The following is a 25,212-nucleotide window of genomic DNA, read 5'->3' as shown; positions in this document are numbered from 1 at the left end:
GCTTCTCATCTTCCACGCTATTTCTAACTTTTTGTATTTCTCTCTCAAATGCCTTTAGCTGAGCCAGAACAAGACGTGCATTACAATCAAGCTTCTGCATTTGATTATACAAAATGTCTACATCTTGTAAAATGATGACGATGATGTTTATTGCTTACAAGGGCTTAACAGCTAGGTCATCGGCCACTAAGATACGAGGTGCAACGAAAGGAAATGATAATTAAAACTTCAAAATGTGTGCACTGACCAGAACCTGAAACGAATGATGATGAAAAAATGATCATGAATCCAAAACAATCAGTGGATCCGATTCACAGTGCCTTACTTTTGGATGATGCTCGTTTTCTAAAGGGGTCCAAAATCCAGGTCACCGGCCCCTCATAATATTACTAATCACTGGCAAAGCAGAATCACGATGTTTCCCCTATAGTAGTACTAATCACAGGTAACGAAGAATGGTGGAGTTCCTCACATGGTGGTACTAATCATAGGTACTGTAGAACCAGGGGTATGTCAAACATAACGGCACTACCACAAGCAACGCAGATCCATGAGATTCCTCACATAAGGGTACAATTCACAACAATGTAGACCCATGGTGTTCCTCACTGAGGTACTAATTACGGTCGCCGGCTGGATCAGTGGTGATCGTCATACAGTGGTGCTAATCACAGGCCACGGATACTCATGGTGTTGCTTGCGTAGTGGTACTCATCACAGGGTATGTATACTCATGGTGTTGCTCACATATTGGTACCAATCATAGGTAATGTAGACCTACGGTGTATCACACATTATGTCACCACCCACAGGCAACACAGACCCATGGTGTTCTTCATATAATGGAACTACTCCCACAGTGATCCTCCCCCGATGATACTAATCACAGAGCCAGCTAGAAGGAGTAGCGGTACGAGTTCCTCAGGTAGTAGTGATTGTTGCTTTAAGAGGGAGCACAACCAGGTACATGTAGTAGTACTAATCGCAAGTAAAGTCGATCCATGCTGTTCATTGGGTAATGGTACTTATCACAGATAGTCTTATGGTTTCGAAAGTATCATCCCTTGGTCGCCTCTTTTATTCGCCTCTTACGACAGGCAGGGGATACCGTGGGTGTATTGTTCATCTGCGTCCTCCACACTATCTTGCAAAAGAAAGAGAGCCGGTATATGAAATCGTCATCTTTCCAAGTCCCTATATATCCAGAAGCTTGAACAAGTGTGTTGTTACAAATCTAACTTTTCCTTTCCTGCATTCAATCAGGTCTTCCAGGTGTTCAAAAATAGTATTAACAGTCCTGGAATGAACATTCCACCGTGACGGAACCGAACGTGGTAAGCACTTCTGCACAACAACGTCAAGAATGGCAGATCTTTGAGGACAATTTGAGAAAAAGTGCAGAGTCCTTGAAGGTTTGCAAAAAATATCTGCACATTTCTGTTTGATGCTGCATTCAACATAATCAAATTAAGTTAATAATAATAATAATAATAATAATAATAATAATAATAATAATAATAATAATAATAATGTCCGCCTCTGTGGTGTAGTGGTTAGCGTGATTAGCTGCCACCCCCGGAGGTCCGGGTTCGATTCCCGGCTCTGCCACGAAATTTGACAAGTGGTACGAGGGCTGGAACGGGGTCCACTCAGCCTCGGGAGGTCAACTGAGTAGAGGTGGGTTCGATTCCCACCTCAGCCATCCTCGAAGTGGTTTACCGTGGTTTCCCACTTCTCCTCCAGGCGAATGCCGGGACGGTACCTAACTTAAGGCCACGGCCGCTTCCTTCCCTCTTCCTTGCCTATCCCATCCGATCTTCCCATCCCTCCACAAGGCCCCTGTTCAGCATAGCAGGTGAGGCCGCCTGGATGGGGTACTGGTCATTCTCCCCAGTTGTATCCCACGACCAAGAGTCTGAAGCTCCAGGACACTGCCCTTGAGGTGGTAGAGGTGGGATCCCTCGCTTAGTCCGAGGGAAAACCGAACCTGGAGGGTAAACAGATGAATAATAATAATAATAATAATAATAATAATAATAATAATAATAATAATAATAATGTCCGCCTATGTGGTGTAGTGGTTAGCGTGATTAGCTGCCACCCCCGGAGGCCCGGGTTCGATTCCCGGCTCTGCCACGAAAATTTGAAAAGTGGTACGAGGGCTGGAACGGGGTCCACTCAGCCTCGGGAGGTCAACTGAGTAGAGGTGGGTTCGATTCCCACCTCAGCCATCCTGGAAGTGGTTTTCCGTGGTTTCCCACTTCTCCTCCAGGCGAATGCCGGGATGGTACCTAACTTAAGGCCACGGCCGCTTCCTTCCCTCTTCCTTGCCTATCCCTTCCAATCTTCCCATCCCTCCACAAGGCCCCTGTTCAGCATAGCAGGTGAGGCCGCCTGGGCGAAGTACTGGTCATACTCCCCAGTTGTATCCCCCGACCAAGAGTCTGAAGCTCCAGGACACTGCCCTTGAGGCGGTAGAGGTGGGATCCCTCGCTAAGTCCGAGGGAAAAACCGAACCTGGAGGGTAAACAGGTGATGATGATGATGAATAATAATAATAATCCTATGGCCTCAGCTACCGTGTGCAGGCATTTCGATTTGACGCCATCTAGCTGTCTGCTCGTCAATTTCGACGTTCCGTTTTACTCTAAGCCCACTAGATGGCAGACAGAGTAAACCGGATCTCTCTCGGGCGTCTATGGCTGAGATTTAACGAATTTTGTCGCGTAAACACCAAAAATGTGTCACCAGAGATCTTTTACATGCCGACATCGTACGACATGGAGTATCGAATGGACTTTCTTCCGCCCTTCAAAAATCCGACTACCTCTGCCGGGTTTGAACCCGCTATCTTGGGATCCGGAGGCCGACACTCTACCACGGATCCACAGAGGCAGCTATCAGATTAAGTTGATGAGTATGCAACGAACGTAAGAAGCAGCAGGATACGTTTCTTTGACAATGGCCTGGATACCACGTTTTGTACTTCCCATGACAGATGCACCATCATAAGTCTGTACTATGAGATTACTTGGGCATCCTTAGGGCTGAGAATAAAGTTCAGACATTATGGCCACAGACAGCGATTTTGAATCATGACAAATAGGTCGAATGAAACTCCAACATATTTCTACAGATTTATTATTTACTAGATACCTGTGTGATGATTTGAACAACACATAATGTATATAAAATTATCAAAATGTACAATTTTTGAGTTGAAAGATTCATTATTATTCTGCGAGTAGCAGTGGCGGTTTCTGGTATAGCGCAATGGAGCAATGAACCTCCAGTTTATATCAAATTGTACTCAACTACGTAATTTTCATAACTCCCTTCTCAATCTCGAAGCTCTTGCCAAGTCCCTCTATCCGTAATATACTCGTACTGGCTTTCAATTCATGCGAGCTGCGCAAGGTCTGTGGCTGGATACTTGTCTGGAATGAACCCCCTTGCAAAGGCGATCTCTCCGTCCGTACATAGGCGAAGGGAGTGGCGAGGTGCGGGGGGACGAAAGCCAGCACTAAGGCAAGACCAGGATATCGCAGAAACGGATCTCTGTTCTTTACGCATGCGCAATAGGCCACTGTCTCAAGACAAGCTAGTCGTGTTGTTGGGGTTGGGGTATGTGCCTGCCATCTGTTGACCTTACGGGAATTTGACTAGGCAACAGAGAATAGTGCACGTAACTAGCGCTAGTGTTGAAAAGCATCGTTACTACCAAAAGTCACATTAAACTATCAAATTCCAATTAATATCTTGTCCCAAATATATCATTACTTACTAAACACCTATTAATTTGCCTTCTTTGGAATAATTACCTTTTGGAGAGAAACTTAACTCAAAAATCATTGAGGCAAATAATAGCGGCAAGGTAATACCAATGAAAACTTTAAAATATAGTTGTTACTATTCCTATGACATCGGAAGCAGAAAGGTGTTTCTCTACCCTGAAAAGAATAAAGACTTTCTAGCGCAGCACAATGACCGATGATAGACTTATTGCTCTTGCTATGTTGTCAATTGAAAGGAACTTTGTTCGAGACTCTGCGGACTTCAATGAAGCAGTTATTTTTTATTTTGCATGTGGTAAAACTCGGCATGTAGGCCTACCGTATTTTCTGCTCCTCTTGTATTTGATCACATTTCTAGAACTTATGTCATCTTAGTTTAGGAGGTTACGGCCCACGATGGAAGAGAAGCTGGCGGATATGGGGACAGGAGAGGTTGGGGGGGGAGGCAATTTTTTCTTCTTTTGAACCCCCAGTGATGAAAGTCACGCGCCGCCACTGGCAAGTAGCCACTCACACACCTTCTCAATAAATCTGTTGTAACCAGATTTTTGAAAAGTGGTTTTATTTCTTCAATGATGGCTAGAGGTAGATTATTTTTGTGCTTGTAACTGTTCTCTGTCCCTTCAGCAACAGCTCGTTGGAATGGGCACCATGAGTCAAGGCCCTTTGGACAAACGTAGTGAGTTGGGTTCTCATCAGTTGAACATTTATGATACCAAATTGCCCAAATTGCAGTTCTCCTCCCATCTACAGATGAACTGTTTGCCCTTACAGCATTGCCATAGTATACTGTAAGGGTGTTAATTACTGCATTGGTCAGCCTGATCTTCCCTCCAAGTGATTTTCCATCACTCAACTTCTTTCCTCTCACTGTGCTTGCTTCCTCAACTGAGTCCCCATTCGCTTTTGGACATGACCAACACATTCTTTCTTTAATATTTTAGTTTCTGAACCATAAAGTTGGTCATCAGCTAGAGCATTGTAGCTTTTAGTGTCTCTATCACCAATATAGTTGACATAGCGTACTTTTATTTATCAACACTCCGACCAAAATTAATTTTCATTCCTTCCTTTTCCATACTACCTGAGCTACCTTTGTGGTATTACATAAACTTTCATGCTTCTCTATCCATTCTGCATATTCTACAGTGTCTGTCTTACTTTTCCACTGTTCACATCCCTTGTAGGATGTGGACATTACCTCTAAATCCAATACCTTCACTGATTTGATACCAATAACAGTACTCTCCCCATGTAGGGAACTGTGTCCTCTGGTAAGCCAAGTACCATCACAACTTACTGATATGTCCCTGCTATTAGTAAGTCTTGCTTCTTCTTCAGCTGCTGAACTTGTGAATTTATTGGCTACTTTTGTAGTAACAGCCAAAATCCTGTGATTTATTTTTGTAAAGGTACTTTTTTTTACTGGTGGTGCCAAGTTCATAAGACCACAAAACACTTTGAGTGCAGCTAAACCCTGACCTATGCACCTCATAGCATACACTGCCCTTCTGTTTACAGAATAAACATTAGCATTCTTCCCAATTTTGTCACAGTAATTGAATGATCCAATTTCACTGCACTTTTCACAGACAACTGCAACTTTACAACCTAGGCCTACAACACTATTTACATTAAAATGTATACTGGCACCACAAACACAACGTAGGCACTTCTGTAATTCCCGGAGCATTATATTTACATTACAAATAATATTAACATCATTATTAGTGTTTGTTACACTGTCACATTTCGGCCTATTTACAAATTTCTTCGCAAAAGCATTTTCTAGGTTAGGAGAGGTGTGGCTTAGAAGTGTCAGTATAAATCTTAGCTACAAACCTATTCCCATTAAATTTTCGCTTCTTGGTTTTATAAGTTGGTTTCTGATTGCCCATTTTATATTTGTAGTTGATGACTTGGAGAAGAATTGCTACTGGCACTAATATTCGCAATGAATGTATATATGAGGTTCGCCTTTGTAATATCCCACCAAAATATAAACAAAAGAGAAGCTTTATCAACATTTCCTGTTCCTGTAATGTCAAAGAGATTATACATACCAAACAAGAAGTAGAAATGGAACGGGAAATTTGAACTGCAACAAATCATTTGCAATAATTACTTGGTAGAGCAAGTGGGTGTGGTCACTGTCTGTTTTAAAAGGACAAGCTGCGTAACATGTGTTCAGATTACGGGACATATCTTGAATACCGTTAGAGATATTTACAAAATTCCTTCAACATTTTAACGAGAAAAGTTTATTCTATAAAGAAAAAAATAAATTGAAAAATTATATTTTTTGACCAGTAAAGGTGTACCTCCCCCCCCCCTTAAATGAAACTGGGGTTGACATGCAACAGTGTGCCTGTAGTGGTTACGTGTGACTGCTCTTCAGACAGGCATGGGCAAGCAAAAAGCTGAATATGTACACCTATGCTATAACTGCAGCCGATGACCACTACCTGTGACTTCTGGCTGGGAGGAAACCCGAGGTTAATGATACCAAACTGCATTTCATAATGATTGCAGGACTTCATATGCCCACTAGAGAAGGCCAGGGAAACTATCGAAATTATTGACGATTGTAAAAGCTTATGGGAGAATAAAATGAAAGTGGTGAATGAGGGAAGGGGCACATGCTGCTGAAAAAATGAAACAGCAAAATCAGCACGAGTACACATGGTTAAAAGGATATTATGGGACACTTAAACTACACATACAGGAATGCATGCTAGTATTTCAGGATGAACCAAGTCTCGGCTCTCGTACCTCGGACTACCGAAGTTGGAAGAGGGAGACTCCAAATCGATCAGTTACCCGTACAATGAATAAGAAGTTTAAAATTGATTATAGTCAGTAGAAGAAAACATACGGAAAGTATTTATCTCTGAAGTATCATCTCTGTAACCATGTATGTACATAAAACAACTTTGATACACAGATACGGAATATTATAGAGTTTAAGTCACTAATAAATAAGGGCGACAATAATTATAAGTTTAGTATTATGTTTCGTTTTTATATTTGTTCGGTTTTGTTCCTTTGTTCCTTAGGTATTGTATATTTCTAATTAGTAGATTCAGTTCATTGATATGTAAGCCGTGGTGTTGTTTGTCTGCTTGTTTTTTTTGTTAGTTTGTTTTGGCTGCTGACGTACAGTAGAGTTGTAAGAGAGTGAGATAGGCCTGACCTATCTGAAGGTAAAGTGTTGGTTCGGTACGTCTGCACGTGTAGAGTAGAGTAAGGTAGTGAATAGTGTTAGGTTAGAGGAAGTATGATGTCAATGAGACAGCGGAAGATGAGCCGAGTTATGGAATACAGGCATGTCAGCCTACATGTAGAGCTTGGCAATCCGCACACATGTGGGCTGTTACATGAAGGAGTGGTAAGGAATTAACATTGATATCTTAAGGGGACTATGAGGTATCAGTTTCCGAGCCTCATGAGACATGTCTGGTCGTGACATCCCAGGGAAGGGTGGTAGGAGTTCCTCACCAGGGGTGATGTCGCGGCCAGACAGATTTAGGATAGAGTTAGTATATATTTAATGTAGTAAAGTAGTGAGTTTAGTTATAAGTAGAGGTGGTGTGTTGCATGTGGATCTGGCGATCCGCCCATGTGCAAGATGCTACATAGTAGATTTAGAGGTAGTTAAGTAGTAAGTAGTTAGTGCTTAGCTATAAATAGTCTGTAAGTGTTTATTTTGAATTGCCTATTTGAAACATTGTAACTTGGCGAAAGCCTGTTATGTTCAATTCAAAATTCATATGCCCACCAAATTGTAAGATGGAGGTTGCATGGAGCTTATTCTTCAATTCGGACGGCCCATTTCGTACATCTCGCCCTCACAGGGCACGTTTCAGGTAAGTACATCCTCATTCAGGATGGATTGTTTACATTGGTGGAAAGTCCGGCTCCATGGCTAAATGGTTAGCGTGCTGGCCTTTTGGTTCAAGTAGTCCCGGGTTCGATTACCGGATAGGTCTAGGATTTTAACATTCATTGATTAATTCTGATGACTCGGGACCGGATGTGTGTGCCGTTTTCAGCATTACTTTTCATCAGAGGTTTGGCCCGTTATTCATAGATGCGCAGGTCGCCTATAAGACGTCAACTTCAAAGACTTCCACCAGGCCTCTCCGAAGGCCACACATTATTATTATTATTATTATTATTATTATTATTATTATTATTGGTGCAAAGAAACGTTTACCGATAAGCGTCTCTTTTTTTCTGGTGGTCGTCTGCACTGAGCATGGAATGAATGTGGCAGTTCTGGTCGTCTTAGTTACACATAATGCACGGAGAACGCAGCAAGCTAGAAATGTAACAGTGGTATGGGGTGACATTACATGGGCAATTGAGGACAAGGTCAAGTTTCATGAGTGTCGGGAGAATATCGTCCAGCCTACCGTAGAATCATATGGTCGGAATTTTGGAGGAAACTCATATTCAAGGACGACAATTCGCGTCATTCAGCAATCAATAATAAATTTTCTGCAGTTAGGGCTGTCGCCCAGGTGGCGGATTCCCTATCAACTGTTTACCTTCCCTTTTATTACACGTTTTCAAAGAACTGAGAAATTTGTCGAACATTTCCCTTGATAAATTATTATGATGCACCTGCCACCAATGTCTTTCTTCAAAATGGCAATGTCACCTAACAAGAGTGGCATCCTTGCTCACCGGTTAAACTCGGGGGCTGTTTCCAACTGAGACAGTGAAGAAGCATACGAAAACAGCAGATCATGTAATTTTAAAATCAGATGTCTTTTGAGAAAGGAGGCAAATTCTTGTACAAAGGTACAAAATCTACCAAGAAAGAAAGTTTGTGGAAATAGGTCAGTTTTGTCACTCATACAAGTTATTTAGGAAAATACTACATAAATTAAAACATACTTGAAACTATGTATAAACTCACCAATGATACCAGGCGTCGCATTCATCACAGCCAATCATAGGGCTGCCATCATCCTGTCCACCACAAGTAGGACAAATCCAGACTTTGTTACCATCACTATCCTGTAAAGGAAAACAGTGAGATAATAACAATTATGGAGATTCTCAGAAGCAGAAGTTAATTTCAATTATAACGGAATACGATTAGGTTACTAAAAGACTGAGTAGTTCTCCTTCATTTTGGAGATATCACTGTTGCTACAAGTATCTATATCCTTTACAAATACATTGCGGACCGATTTCCGCGATATTTAGAAAAGATGCAAACGAAAAGAAATGATTCCATATGAAACCGACTAGCAAAAGAAAATATAAATAAAAATGAAGTAATGACTTAGAAAATGTAGTAGGAGATATTCATTCATCAAATCAAAACGTTCATTGCGAAATCACAACCTAGAATGCAGTCTTAGATTATATATTTCTTAGTTACTAAGTTACATTACAACATTCATAAGCTTCTTAAAGAAAAGAGAAACAGAAAATTCAGGAGAGTGTTACTGTAAAAATATTTTATCATCCAAGCTATAGATGAATGTGCATAATAATTATCTACATTATTTTTCAGTATTTATATTTTGCCAAACTAAATTAAGTTAAAATATAAATACTGAAAAATAATATATTTTGCCAAATTAAATCACACTGGTGGTTCATGATGTGGGTTGCCGTAGTCACGCCCTAGTTCTTGAACCATGGGCAACGGCTGAGTGGGCTAGTAAGTGGTCCTGAGAGTCGGGATACAAGTTGCTACGTAATGGCAGTGGGCATCTTGGACATATTCTGAGTGAAGGCCCTCCTTGTGCTCAGGCGGTTAGGACTATACAATCCATCGGTGGTCCCTAATCCGTTAGAGGATAGATCCTCACTTGAACATGTGTACCGAGCTCGATAGCTGCAGTCGCTTAAGTGCGGCCAGTATCCAGAAATCGGGAGATAGTGGGTTCGAGTCCCACTGTCGGCAGCCCTGAATATGGCTTCCCGTGGTTTCCCATTTTCACACCAGGCAAATGCCGGGGCTGTACCTTAATTAAGGCCACGGCCTATTCCTTCCAATTCCTAGGCCTTTCCTCTCCCATCGTCGCCATAAGACATATCTGTGTCGGTGCGACGTAAAGCAAATAGCAACAAAAAAATGAATAATGTGTAAGTAGGGTAGCATCCTGCTTAATGAATTTACCGAACTCAGAACATTTTAAGCAAGCCTCGGACCTATGGGAGTAACGGAGGCGAGGGAAACCTTGCAAACCACTTGGCGAACGAAATGGAATTCGATAGGGAGCTGTCCACATTAATGGGGCTTATGGAAGAAAGAAAGTAGATCTGGCTGAGTCAGCAAAGAGGATGCATATGGATGTGCTAGGAGTAAAAACTGTTCGGGTAAGGAGAGATAACGCAGAAGAGACAGGAGATTATAATGTATACTTGACGTGTGTTAAAAAGGGAAAGGCAGAATGTGGGGTAGGACTGTTCATCAGGAATACTATTGCACGCAACATTGTTTCTGTTAGGCACGTAAACGAGCGAATGATGTGGGTAGATTTGGCAGTTGGAGGAATCAGGACGAGAATTGTCTCAGTGTATTTACCATGTGAGGGTGCAAATGAGGATGAAGTTGACAACTTTTATGGAGCATTGAGTGACATCGTGGTCAGGGTCAACAGCAAGGACAGAATAGTGCTAATGGGCGATTTCAATGCGAGGGTTGGAAATAGAACTGCAGGATACGAAAGAGTGATTGGTAAATGTGGGGAAGATATGGAAGCTAATGGGAATGGGAAGCGTTTGCTGGACTTCTGTGCTAGTATGGGTTTAGCTGTTACGAATACATTCGTCAAGCATAAGGCTATTCACCGCTACACATGGGAGGCTAGAGGTACCAGATCCATAATAGACTATATCTTAACCGACTTCGAATTCAGGAAATCTGTTACGAATGTACGAGTTTTCCGCGGATTTTTCGATGATACAGACCACTATCTGATCTGTAGTGAACTAAATATCTCTAGGCCTAGGGTAGAGAAAGTGAAATCTGTCTGCAAACGAATAAGGGTAGAAAATCTCCAGGACGAGGAAATTAGACAGAAGTACATGGATATGATTAGTGATAAGTTTCGAACAGTAGATAGTAAGCAGGTTCAGGATACAGAAAATGAATGGGTGGAATACAGGGATGCTGAAGTAGAAACAGCAAGAGAGTGCCTAGGAACAACTGTGTGTAAAGATGGGAAAAGGCGAACATCTTGGTGGAATGATGAAGTGAGAGCAACTTGTAAACGTAAAAAGAAGGCTTATCAGAAATGGCTCCAAACAAGGGCAGAGGCAGACAGGAATTTGTACGTAGATGAAAGAAACAGGGCGCAACAAATAGTTGCTGAATCTAAAAAGAAGTCTTGGGAAGATTTTGGTAATAACCTGGAAAGGCTAGGTCAAGCAGCGGGGAAACCTTTCTGGACAGTAATAAAGAATCTTAGGAAGGGAGGGGAAAAAGGAAATGAACAGTGTTTTGAGTAATTCAGGTGAACTCATAATAGATCCCAGGGAATCACTGGAGAGGTGGAAGGAATATTTTGAACATCTACTCAACGTAGGAAGAATTCTTCCTGGTGGTGTTGCGAACAGCCAAGCTCATGGGGAAGAGGAAAATGATGTTGGTGAAATTACGCTTGAGGAAGTGGAAAGGATGGTAAATAAACTCCATTGTCATAAAGCAGCAGGAATAGATGAAATTACACCTGAAATGGTGTATAGTGGGAAGGCAGGTATGAAATGTCTTCATAGAGTAGGAAGATTAGCATGGAGTGTTGGTAAGGTACCTTCAGATTGGACAAAATCAGTAATTGCTCCTATCTATAAGCAAGGGAACAGGAAGGATTGCAACAACTATCGACGTATATCATTGATTAGTATACCAGGCAAAGTATTCACTGGCATCTTGGAAGGGAGGCTGCGATCAGTAGTTGAGAGGAAGTTGGATGAAAACCAGTGTGGTTTCAGACCACAGAGGGGCTGTCAGGATCAGATTTTCAGTATGCGCCAGGTAATTGAGAAATGCTACGAGAGGAATAGGCAGTTATGTTTATGTTTCGTAGATCTAGAGAAAGCATATGTAAGATGTTCGCCATACTCGAGGTATAGAATTAAAGGGAGATTATTAAAATAAATCAAAGGCATTTATGTTGACAATTGGGCTTCAGTGAGAATTTATGGTAGAATGAGTTCTTGGTTCAGCGTACTTACACGGATTAGACAAGGCTGTAATATTTCACCTTTGCTGTTCGTAGTTTACATGGTTCATCTGCTGGAAGGTACAAAATGGCAGGGAGGGATTCAGTTAAGTGGAAATGTAGTAAGCAGTCTGGCCTATGCTGACGACTTGGTTTTAATGGCAGATTGTGCCGATAGCCTGCAGTCTAATGTCTTGGAACTTGAAAATAGGTGCAGTGAGTATGGTATGAAAATTAACCTTTCGAAGACTAAAGTGATGTCAGTAGGTTAGAAATTCAACAGAACTGAATGTCAGATTGGTGATACAAAGCTAGAACAGGTAGATAATTTCAAGTATTTAGGTTGTGTGTTCTCCCAGGAAGGTAATATAGTAAGTGAAATTGAATCAAGGTGTAGTAACGCTAATGCATTGAGCTTGCAGTTGCGATCAACAGTATTCTGTAAGAAGGAAGTCAGCTCCCAGACGAAACTATCTTTAGATCGGTCTGTTTTGGACCAACTTTGCTTTACGGGAGCGAAAGCTGGGTGGACTCAGGATATCTTATTCATAAGTTAGAAGTAACAGACATGAAATTAGCGAGAATGATTGCTGGTACAAACAGGAGGGAACAATGGCAGGAGGTTACTCTGAATGAGGAAATTTAGGCTAATTTAGGAATGAACTCGATGGATGAAGCTGTACATGTAAATCGGCTTCGGTGGTGGGGTCATGTAAAGCGAATGGAAGAGGATAGGTTGCCTAGGAGAATAATGGACTCTGCTATGGAGGGTAAGAGAAGTAGAGGGAGACAAAGACGACGATGGTTAGACTCAGTTTATAACGATTTAAAGATAAGAGGTATATAACTAAATGAGGCCACAGCACTAGTTGCAAATAGACGATTGTTGCGACGTTTAGTAAATTTACAGGGGCTTGGAGACAGAACGCTGAAAGTCCTTAATGATAATGTATGTATGTAGTTACACTTATTACTTCTTTAAATGGTATACGCTTCGAGAATATTTACGCTTTCGCAAAGTCAATCTATTAACCCCTATATACTATTCTACAAACTTTAATGCACGGTATGGTTAAAGATGAAATAAAATATTTTGAGTTTAATTCACACGAGCAAGTACCATCATCGGACGATGTGCTTCCTAATATTCCTATGATGTTTGACTATGTCGCAACAGAACAGCAAAACGTTATTCGTGCATTCTTTAGTATGGGCCGACATGAATATATTGATTGCATCTATTTACGCCAAACCTACTCTCGTGTGCCTAAGCAGTTGATACGCGACAACGCAAATGTTATTGTGCTTTCTCGGCAGGATGAGCGCAACATGCGCCATGTGTATGACGATCATGTTAACACTGATATGACATTCAATGACTTTAAACGTATGTGTGCTACATGTTGGTCATCACATCGTTACAGATTTTTACTTATTGATAAAGAAAGTGATGTTCAACATGGACGATATAGTATGGGTTTCGATCATTTTACATTCATTAACACAGAATTACAGTGACTTCTTGATCAAAAACCATCATCACGTTAACACCTAGCAAGGAGATTACAAAATATGTAATCCATATTCGAAACAATATTCGACGGAAATTTAAAGAGCTTAAACGTATTCAAGCAGACACTGATTTATTTTCTTAAAACACCAGTAGTAACTCCACTAAAACAAATTTTTAATTCTACTTCATTGCCGCAGTCAACTTCAAGTTTTGCTTCTACGGAAACATTATATAATAAAGAGAAACATGAAGAAAGGAGCATAAACAAGAAAAGCATAAAGAAGAATAGAAGCAGAATAAGGAAGAGAAGAAGCAAGATATAGATCAAGAAGAGGATAAAGAAGGAGAGGATGAGGAAGAAGATCTTAACGATACTTCAACATCTAAGTGTGTTGAGTTTTTAATTACAGATGTTATTGCTAAAACACCTACTACATCGACACAAGATCTACCATCTTTGTCTGAGGTTATGATCACGCCAGAGTATCGTAATCCGTTTAGAACGTTTACTCAAGATACCTATGGATCTCTCTTTGCACCCTATATAGAAAAACTCTTTACAGAACAAACTGACACTACCTACGGTGTTCGCTACGAAGACGACTGTTTCTGGATAGGAAATTCAAACGTTAAGATTAATAGAAACAAACTTATTGTAAAAGGTGTTACCTATGAACCTACGAAAGAACTCTTAGAACTTCTTTTCTCACGAATACCTGACAAGGATATAATTTTACAAGATAATCTTAAAAACGTGAAGCAATACTTTTTGCTACTGGCGCAACACGACGTAATTACAAGAGAACTGAAGCAGTAAATGCAAATAAGAGTTACAAGTATCGTGAGTTTGTTTATTTCTAAGCTGTTTCCGACTGCACGTGGCCTTAATGTTATCTACAAGACTTTGTTGCAGTATGTGGACGTAAGATACTGGAATGAACCAAAATTACTCGTTGAACGATTACAACTTCTAAGAGCATCGCAGGATGCTGGTCACACAGATCACGAATTAGAAATTCTAGAAATAAAGAGAGAATTACAACATGCCAGAATTATTCTGTAATGGCTCGACAAGATAATATCTCACCTTTAAAGGTAAACATTGCACATGAGTTACAGAAACCAGCGCGTCGCACCTACTGTCCCGGACGCGTTATTACACGAGGAAAACATGATCTCTGGCAAGCAGACTTAGTAGAAATGATTTTATATGCCTCTAGCAATAAGGGGTATAAGTATCTAATTACTTTTATCGATGTGTATTCGAAGTTTGCTTCTGCACAACCTGTACGTTCTAAGAGAGCAGCTCAAGTCAAAGACGCGTTAAAACATATTGTTGAAGAATCGAAACGTTGCCCAAGGCTTCTTCAAACTGATCAAGGTAAAGAATTTTACAACAAGGATTTTTCTTCTTACCTCAAGTTACCTGGCATTCAACACTACTCTACGTTCAGCAATCTCAAGGCAAGTGTTGTAGAACGCTTTAATCGTACACTCAGAACAATGATGTGGCGAGAATTTACAGCACAAGGTTCATATCGTTGGATTGATCTGCTACCTAGACTTGTATCTACCTACAACGATACACCTCATCGCACTATCAGAACAAAGCCACGTCTTGTTACAAGGAATACACCTCGCCTAGATGCTATTAATCTTGTAATTAAAACAGCTGATCCGCGCCGCTATCGCTTTAAAGAAGGTTATTTTGTTCGCATCAGCAAACACAAGTCTATCTTTGCAAAAGGATACATTCCCAACTGGAGCACTGATATTTTTCAAATCAGGAGTGTTAAGCTTACTAATCCAGTTACGTATTTACTTCGCGATCTCAGAGGACAGCCTATTGAAGGAGGATTCTACATCGGAGAACTGCAGAAAACAAAATATCCTCATCACTATTTAATTGAACGTGTTATTCGACGTCGTGGGAATAAACAGTACGTTAAATGGCTTGGTTTTAATAATAGCTTTAATTCATGGATTGATAAAGAGGATGTACTTTAAAACTTGTGTGTTTTTAATACTCGATCCTCTACCTCTCCTTTCTCCTAAGTTAATACACAACAATATTATTACTACTAGATCATTTAGGACAGGCTGTAGGATCGATATTAAACAACACCTGTAATATGTTTTACAATTCATATTTATTTTAGAATATATACATTTTTTCTTCAAGTAAATCTGTTTTTCTCCTTTCTTTATTTTACTGTCTTTGCCACTACCTAATAACAGTTTTCCATTTATTGCACCGGCAACAACAAGTGCTGCTACCTTCACAATAACTGAAGTACTAGGTGACGACACATGCAGCATAGCTTTACGAAGCAGATTTTCATCAGCTACACGTCTTAGTTTAGGATTGTTTTGTTGATAAGCAATGTCATGCTCTTTGCAGGCAACATCTAACATTTTAATACTAGGAACATCACGTGCCAAGCGAACATCAAGTCGTGTTCAAGGGCCGCAGTATTGATAACTAGGAGGATGAAGCTCGAAGGGAAGAAGATTTATTGATGATCCCATGCCCAGCATGCTTCCTCACCTTTCTCCCAGCACGTTTCTTCACCTTTTTCTGCGACAACTTGTTTACTCTTTTCGCAGCCATGATAAGTGTTTATAAGCGACGACAACTCGTTAGTTTTAGGTCCGTGATACAGTTTAATGAGTTGACATGTACGACACTGCCTCACAGAAGGTCTCCTCACTTGTTCATGATGTAAACTACACGTTTGAAACTCTGACAAAACTCGAGCTTGAGTCCACTCAAGAGGCACCTTATCCCAGATATTCTTTACAGCATTCGCAGCTACATTAACTAAAAATGCCTTTGGTAATGCATTTAACTCTTCTTGAGTAAAAGTGTTTAGTTTCTTTTTGCATGTATAAAACTTTACGGTTGCCTTTTTAACTGCGTTACACTTAGTATTAGTTAGAAATGACATGATGTCTTTACGCTACAAATGCTTCTTTTACACTAACGTTATTTTGACATTGCAATTTACATATGCTGTTTACTTCCCGGCATGCACTGCAACACAACCAATCAAAGAGCATGCGCACATGTTGTAAAGACTGTTTACTTGTTCCTTTACTAAGCTCCTTCAGAAGAGTTTTAAATGATGGACACCCTAATTCATGCAGGTCGATAATTCCACACGATGATAGTAGATACTCATGCAACCATTCCTTCTTTTCACAACCCTTTAAAAAACAAGATCTGCTTTTGACAAATGTGCGTTCATCATTAAAGGTAGAAAACGATAACGTATTCCTTTTTCTTCCCGCTGCAAACCTAAATATTTTTCGATCCATTGAGTCTGCTTTTTATCTTCATCTGTCTGCAAAGAGTAAGGGAAAGGTGGACTAAATACTAAACTAACAAATTTTGGTGCCCACAACACACTGCAATCCAAAACAGCCACCTCTTTAAACACAACATTTTTGCCGTTTACTTTGAAGCCTTGTACATCAATTATTAATGTTCTCGTCATGTTTGAATAAAGCGCTCTACACTATATCACTGTATCTCGGAGACTGAAGAAAAATTCTTACTTATATTATCTACAAAGCCTTCAGTCAGTAAGTAACCTTCATAACGAACAAGTCTAAACATGCACTACTATGATGACGTTATCGCTGTAGATTAAAAACACAATAATAGCACGTGCTGACTCTAGCCTTAAGCATAAGATCGCGTCGTTATACTAATGCATGTTTAAACTTGTTCGATAGACATAAAGCTATGCCTTGACAGAGGAGGAGGAAGATGAGGGGGAGGAGGAGGAGGTCATAGCAGCCTGTGTATAGCTGCCATCTTGTGCAGTAGCCTCTAAGCTAGCTGTCTTCATAAGAGCCTGTGTATAGCCGCCATCTTGCTCAGTAGGCCCCCTCAGCCAACTTTCTCCATAAGAGCAGCCGCCATGTTGCTCAATCTCCCTTAAGCCGTCTCACAAGAACAGCCGCCATCTTGCGTAGTAGCCACTAAGCTCGCTTTCTCCATATAAGCCTGTGTATAGCCGCCATCTTGTGTAGTAGGCGCCCTCAGCCAGCTTTCTCCATAAGATCCTGTGTGTAGTAGCCATCTTGCGCAAACGCCCTTAAGCCGTCTCATAAGAGCAGCCGCCAACTTCCGCAGTAGCCTCTAAGTTATCTTTCTCCATATAACCTTATGTATACCCGCTACCTTGTGCAATCGGCCATGGCCGGCAAATTTATCCATAAGAGCCTATGTATAGCAACCATCTTGCGCAAACCGAGCTCGATAGCTGCAGTCGCTTAAGTGCGGCCAGTATCCAGTATCCGGGAGGTAGTGGGCTCGAACCCCACTGTCGGCAGCCCTGAAGATGGTTTCCCGTGGTTTCCCATTTTCACACCAGGCTGTACCTTAATTAAGGCCACGGCCGCTTCCTTCCGAGTCCTAGCCCGTTCCTGTTCCAACGTCACCATAAGACCTACCTGTGTCAGTGTGACGTAAAGCCAATAGCATCTTGCGCAATCGCCTATAGCCGCCATCTTTCTCCATAAGACCCAATGTATAGCCGCCATTTTGTGCAATCGACTATGGCCGGCATCTTTCTCCATAAAAGCCCATGTATAGCCGCCATCTTGCTCAAGCGCCCATGGCCGGTATCTCTCTCCATAAGAAGTCGTGTATAGCCGCCATCTTGCGCAAGCGACCCTAGGCCACCTCATAAAGAGCTGTGTATAGCTGCCATCTCGTGCTATTGGCTCCGAGAAGGGCATCTTGCCGTAAAACTAAGGAGAGCCCCTTCAATATGGCGGATGTGAGGTTAGGCTCGCTCTCTTAAGCTTCGGGAAGGGCAAGTGGCCGTTAAAGTGAGGTTATGCCCCTCAAGATGGCAACGGTGAGGTTAGGCTCGCTCTCTTATGCAAAATCCGCAAATCGTGTTTGCTCTACTACTATACTAGCGGTCAATGACCTCGGGTTAATGACCGCGGAGTTGGAATAGGCTTAGGTACAATACTAGGGTCAATGACCTCCCGTAGAATTCAAATTTCCCGCGCTGCTGAGTCAGCAGTCACGTGACCCGCTCCGCGGCCTCTGATTGGCCCGGTGTGGGAACCCTATTGCCCTACTACTAATTTACGTAGGTAGTTCCCTTCCCTGTCCCTTCATTACTGTTATTTCGTCTCGGTGTTTTCCAAATTCCTACGTTCCTCATCGCCAGATGTTTCATTCCAGGCTCGTGTCAATGTCATACACCTCTTAATGTCATATGTTACGTACACATGTTATGTGAACCTCTTAGTCTGATTCTGATGGTTCGGTCAGCTTCCGCTTCGAACGCTAGCGCTGTGCCACGTCCTGGGAGCCATCTGGTGGCGAATGAACGTACCATTTCCTCTTCTAATATAACGCCTAAATTTGAAGAGTCATTGTTTAAGAAGCCTTTCTCGTGGACAGTCGAGATTTCTTCTGATGACGCAGAGCACAGTTCTCTGCGAAATGGAAAGAATTTCACCTTATTTTCTTGATACGGCATAAGCCCGAAATCCTATACAGTATCATGTCTATGTTTAATGATTGTTTAATGACAGAATATACTAATGTAACCAAGTTTCGAAGGTTTTCGGGGAACGGCGATGAATTTATGTTTGACGTTCAGCATCGGAAATAATGCATTCTATTGTATAACACCTACAGTGGAAGATGTAGGGGCTCCGTGATGGTCTGGGGTTGTTTCACATTCAGTGAAGTTGGTAGACTGCACCGAGTTCAAGGAACACTGGACAAAACGCCTACCATTCCATCCTATCTTGTTATGCTCTTCTGTCTGGACTGTAACGTGGGTATATCCTCCAACAAAACAATGACCCGAGACACACGTTTCGCTATTGCATGAATTATCTGCAAAACAAACAAAACTCCGGGGATTTGTTTTTAATGGAATGGCCTCGCGCCAATATCCGGACTTAAATCCACCTGAGCTGCTGTGGGAGGAGTTGGATCGGCAAGCCCAAAACGAGTGTCCTGCTTCATCCGAAAAGTTGTGGGTCTCTTGCAGAATTCCTGGCAAAGTATACCTGCATCAGCGTTAGAAAAATTTGTTCTGAGAATGCCGAAAATAGTTAAAAGTTTACTTGCGGCAAAGCGGGGTTTCATTGATGAGAAGAGAGTTTGATATGTTCTGGTGATCTGTGAGAGTAAATGTGTCCATATTGTCTATTTCTTGCTCACATGTAATGCAAAAACGTAGTTTTATTGTAAAATATTAGTTTTATAATACATATTGGCCAATTCCTTGCATAGGTATGTTGTTTTCTTTTAATCTCAGTCCATTGTTTAACAGTCCAATGCTTGTCCGGAAACTTTCGGCCGGCAGTGTATATTTACAATTTTGCTTGACGTCGAACCGACACAGATAGGTTTTATGGTGACGATGGGATAGGAAAGGTCTAATAGTTGGAAGGAAGCGGCCGTGGCCTTGATTAAGGTACAGCCCCAGCATTTGCCTGGTGTGAGAATGGGAAACAATGGAAAACCATCTTCAGGTCTGCCGAGAGTGGGATTCGAACCCACTATCTTTCGGATGCAAGGTAAAAGCTGCGCGCCCCTAACCGCACGGCCAACTCACCCGGTCATTAGAAGTTTCAAAACTGTAGCCCTAATAATAATAATAATAATAATAATAATAATAATAATAATAATAATAATAATAATGCAGTCATTTAGGAAAGGGCACATGTCCAGGAATTTAACTTTTCAGGAGGAGCAAAAACGGATTTTAAAGACAGTCTTGCTATCGTTAGTTTTGATGGTTCTGGCTAGGTTACTCGATAAAATATAGAGTAAAGATGAAGGACTTTATGGGAATTGGCAGATAAAAAAAATGGATACGTGCTCTTTCTATAATGATGGTTGAATGAAAATCAGTTTTGCAGCAAAAACACATTGTCTACTTAAATAAGTTAGACACACTATGTCGTTGTTCTACAGTAATAATCATTTGAATGATGACAATCAAAATCATCGTCAGTCACACGAACAGTTGGCCGCGCACATATATTTCGTTAAAATGCCTTTGTACTCTCCCCCAGAATGCTTTTTCTAGACACCAGGTCATTCGTCTTGTCCCAATCAATAGGAATTGTTTCTTTGTCTGCTCGTTCTTTAGTAAGCTGGACGTTGCTGTGTAGTTTCAAACGGAAAGTGTGTTCGATAAGGCCGTTGATAACTGTTTCGTCCGTTCGGTTCCTGGATCTTTGGCAGAGTAAAGTAAGTGTATGATGACGCTTGCTGGAAACGAATTTTCAAGTTGGCAGGCACTCCTATTCCTCGAGATTCATACGACAGTCGTCACCTCTTCCAAAATTTGCTCACCATGCACTAAAGTTCAGAATATCACTATTCTCTACCAGAATAGTAGTGAACTTGTCATGCAGTTTAGGTGCCCGTAACATGATTTCACAAGATTTCACAAGATACTTTCAGTGGTAGAAGAATCTCTATCACAAGCATTGAATGAGTGGCCACGCATAGGGAAGTAACGGTGGATGGTGACATGTGCCCTTTCTTAAATGACTTCCAAAACACACAAATCAACCTTAAATATCAGCATGTTGCTGTTTGGATAAGTGTCGTTTCTTTTGTTAAAAGGTGCACTAGGAGGAGAATAATATTAATCTACAAAAAATAAAAAAGTCGATAATTGGACATACTCCCTTTTTATATGACTGATTTAATTAGATATTTATGAAAATAACTGAACATACATTTTACTTCTTGAGCAACAGCAAAATAAATCTGAAATGCATTGTTTTATATCCTAAAATATATAACAACAATTCTATAATGCAGCATTTCGACATAAACAATTATTATAAAATTTAACAAACCTTTACAAGAAAAGTCGCATACTCGAAAATATGAACTTATCACACCTTTCTGGAAAATACACTGATCCGCCAGAACTATATGACCACCTACGTAATAGCCATTATGTCCCCCTTTGGTATGGATTACAGCGGCGACGCGTCTTGGCATGGAAGCAATAAAGCCTTGGTAGGTCGTTGGAGAAAGTTGACACAACACATCTGCACACGCAAGTCACAAAATTCCCGTAAATTCCGGGGAGGGGGGCGATGAGTTCTGACACCACGTTCAATCACATCCCAGATGTGCTCGATCGGGTTAAGATCTGGCGAGTTGGAGGGCCAACACATCAATTGCAACTTGCCACTGTCTTCATAGAACCACTCCATCACACTCCTGGCCTTGTGACGTGGCGCATTATCTTGTTGAAAAATGTCACTGCCGCTGGGAAACATGATCGTCACGAAGGGGTGTACGTGGTCTGCAACCAGTGTACGATACATCTTAGCCGTCATGGTGCCTTGCACGAGCTCCACTGGACCCACGGATGCCCAAGTGAATGTTCCCCAGAGCATAATTGAGCCACCGCCAACTTGTCTCCGTCCCGAGGTCCTGGTGCCAAGGAGCTGTTCCCCTGGAAGACGATGGATTCCCACACTCTCATCGGCATGATGAAGAAGGTAACGGGTTTTATCTGACCATGCAACGCCCTGCCACTGCGCCAACGTCCAGTGACGATGGTCACATGCCCATTTCAGTCGTAGTTGCCGATGTCGTGGTGTTAAGACTGGCACATGCATGTGTCGTCGGCTGCGGAGGTTCATCCTATGGGGTGTTCGGTGCACTGTGTGTTCAGACTCTCTTACTCTGCCTAGCATTACAGTCTGATGTTAGTTCTGCCATAGTTCGCCGACTGTCCTGTTTTACCAGTCTGCCCAGCCTCCGACGTCCGACGTCTGTAATGAGGGGTGGCCGCCCAACCCGTCGACGTTTGGTTTCGCCACTTGCTGAAGACGCTCACCACGGTACTCCTCGAATACCTGACAAGTCGTACAGTTTCAGAAATGCTCGTGTCGAGCCTCCGGGCCATCGCAATCTGCCCTCGGTCAAACTCAGATAGATCGCGCGCCTTCGCTATTCTACACAAGGACAGCACGCTCATTGATACTACATGCACCGTGCGTGTCCGACTAGCAGTCATTCCTCGTCAGGTGACGCTGCTATCGCCTGGATTGGTTTATATCGACAGTAGGTAGGTGGTCATAATGCTCTGGCTGATCAATGTAATAAATAAAATAAACATACGGTAAAATAATGAAACACATAACGTACTTATTCGATAAATGCAATGTCCATAGTTACATACCGTAATCAGAATAATATAAGTTTAACAAGAGAAAAACAGAAATTAACACACAACACATTGTGAAATGAGTATAATATAAACCTGACAACTGGAACTTTTTCCACTGGATAAATACTTCGAACATTAAGAAGATTAGCACCTTCTAAAATGTTCAGCAGTCGTACGCGGAGTGACTTCCAACATCTCCTGAACCACTACCACTTATCCAACCCAATAAGCCACATGTGACGCGATCCGACTGATTAGTTATCTGGACAAGGTCTCTTCATAACGTGGAGTAACAATTTCTTGCAGTGCAAAGCCTACTCGAAGTTTTCTGTGGATAGGGATAAGTCGCCACTTTTTCGCAGCTCGGCAATTGTGAATACCTGTAGTACGGAGTCGGCGACTCAAAGTAGTGTGACTTACTCTCAGTTCCAATGCGACAATCGCATCACCTATAGTCGCAAAAGGAGAACTGTTCATTGTATGAATGATTCCAGTATCCTATTCGGGAGTAGTTCTCTTAAGAGCCTTGCTTATTTCCTGTGACCTAGCATTCCTTCTTCATCCCGTTCTTGCCTTATTTCATCCATCTCCAAACTGTCATAACACTGCATGGATCGCATGGATCGAGCGAGTTGGCGTTGCGGTTAAGGTTAATCATATGTGAGCTTGTATTCGGGAGATGGTTGGTTCATACCCCACTGTCAGCTGCCCAGAAGGTAATTTCCTTGGCTTCCCATCTCCATACTAGGCAAATGCTCGGGCTGTACGTTAATTGATGCCACGGTCGCTTACTTCTCACTCCTAGCCTCTTCCTGTCCCATCGTTGCCATAAGACCTGTCTGTGTCGGTGTGACGTAAAGCAAGCTGAAAGAAAAGACTGCATAGTATTGCATGAGCTATAGCATGGGGGACCATTTGAGCTTTCACATGCCTACATTCCCTTGTGACACGAAAGAAGCCATCTTACAGTGTTACAGTATAAAGATATCTAGGTTGTCACAGAAGCACAGCAATACACACATTATGCCTTCAACACTACCCCTTTCACATCCGTCCCCTCCATTTGGAATACTACTTCTGTGCATCCGCGTACAATATTTTATTCAAATACATATAACATACTGTATATTACTCAAATACCCTGCATAGTTATTCCAAGTACACTGACTGAGCAAATGTCATGGGATAGCGGAGCACTGATGCGCAGGTGTGTTGTCTGCGCACCACACGCCCGCTGTGCCAGCAGCAGTTGTATAGGATACCTTGTGATCAGTGGCTGTGCATGTGACAGGTGTAACATGGAACGTCGTCGTGAGCTGACACCGTTCGACGGCGTATGGTGGTCGGTGCCGGATGGATGGGAAGTGCGATTTCCGAAGTGGTTGCGGGAATTCGGCTTCACACGATCAACCGTGCCCAGGGTGTATCGTGAATGGTTGAATGCGGGTGTCACGGTCCACAACAGACGAACGACCGGCCGTCCAGCCACCCTCGATGACCGTGACCGGCAAAATCTGAGATGGATTGTCAATAGTGACAGACGGGCAACCGTGCAACAAATCACGGCTCAATTCAACACAGGCCGTGCTAGACACGTCTCCCAGTTGACAATCCGTAGGAACATGGGTTCTATGGGGTATGGGAGCCGGCGCCGCACACGGGTGCCACTGTTAACCCAACGTCATTGAGCACAACGACGCACATTTGTCGCCAGTCACCAGGGATGAACACTGGAACTATGGCGTAACGTGATATGGTCGGACGAATCATGATTTCAACTGCACCATGCCGATGGGAGGCACCGTGTATGGCGCAGACCACATGAAGCGATGGATCCCGCCTGCCTCGAAGGTGTTGTCCACGACGCTGGTGTCTCTGTTATGGTCTGGGGTGCATTTTCCTGGTTTGGAATGGGTCCCCTAGCTGTTCTGGAAGAGACTTTGAATGGTACGCGGTATGTTGAGCTGCTCGGAGACCATCTCCACCCATTTTTGGCCTTCCAGCGCCCAGACGGTTCTACGGTGTTTCAAGATGATAACGCACCGCCACATCGCTCCCACGTCGCCCAGGAATGGTTCCAGGAACATGCAGGGGAGGTCCAACGACTGCCATGGCCACCCAGGAGCCCCGATATTAAACCTATCGAGCATATCTGGGATGTCCTGGAACGCAGGCTCCGTGCCATGGATCCTGCACCCACGAACAGACCAGCATTGGCGGCCGCTCTGCAAACAATTTTTTGTCAGCTGCGTCCAGAGGACTACCAGGGACTTGTCGACTCATTTCCACGGCGTCTCACTGGAGTTCGCAGGGCCAAAGGAGGCCCCACACGCTATTAGGTGACTATCCCATGACATTTGCTACGTGAGTGTACAAAAGTACTGAAGCCAGGCAAGCACTCAGGCAGACTATACAGTAGTGTACGCATAAGTCCAGGGACCAGTTCACCAGCTGATTCCTCTTCTCTAATAGTTGTATGGTTTTCTATTATATAATCTAGTTTCAGAATATCTGACGTCATC

The 25,212-nt window shown here is 42.3% G+C and overlaps 1 protein-coding gene across 3 annotated transcripts in view; it reads right to left on the bottom strand.

Annotated features, from left to right (window-relative positions):
• LOC136863016 (transcription initiation factor TFIID subunit 3) overlaps positions 1 to 25,212 on the bottom strand; it is a 336,297-nt gene that overhangs the window by 48,539 nt on the left and 262,546 nt on the right. For all 3 annotated transcript variants that reach the window (XM_068225836.1, XM_067139319.2, XM_068225838.1), the window contains one exon: positions 8,719 to 8,819. In XM_068225836.1, coding sequence (XP_068081937.1) covers positions 8,719 to 8,819 — 101 coding nt within the window. The remainder of the gene's footprint in view (positions 1 to 8,718; positions 8,820 to 25,212) is intronic.

The sequence above is a fragment of the Anabrus simplex genome, chromosome 2, assembly GCF_040414725.1.
Source record: "Anabrus simplex isolate iqAnaSimp1 chromosome 2, ASM4041472v1, whole genome shotgun sequence".
Taxonomy (NCBI): domain Eukaryota; kingdom Metazoa; phylum Arthropoda; class Insecta; order Orthoptera; family Tettigoniidae; genus Anabrus; species Anabrus simplex.
This window is presented reverse-complemented; position numbering and strand designations above follow the sequence as displayed.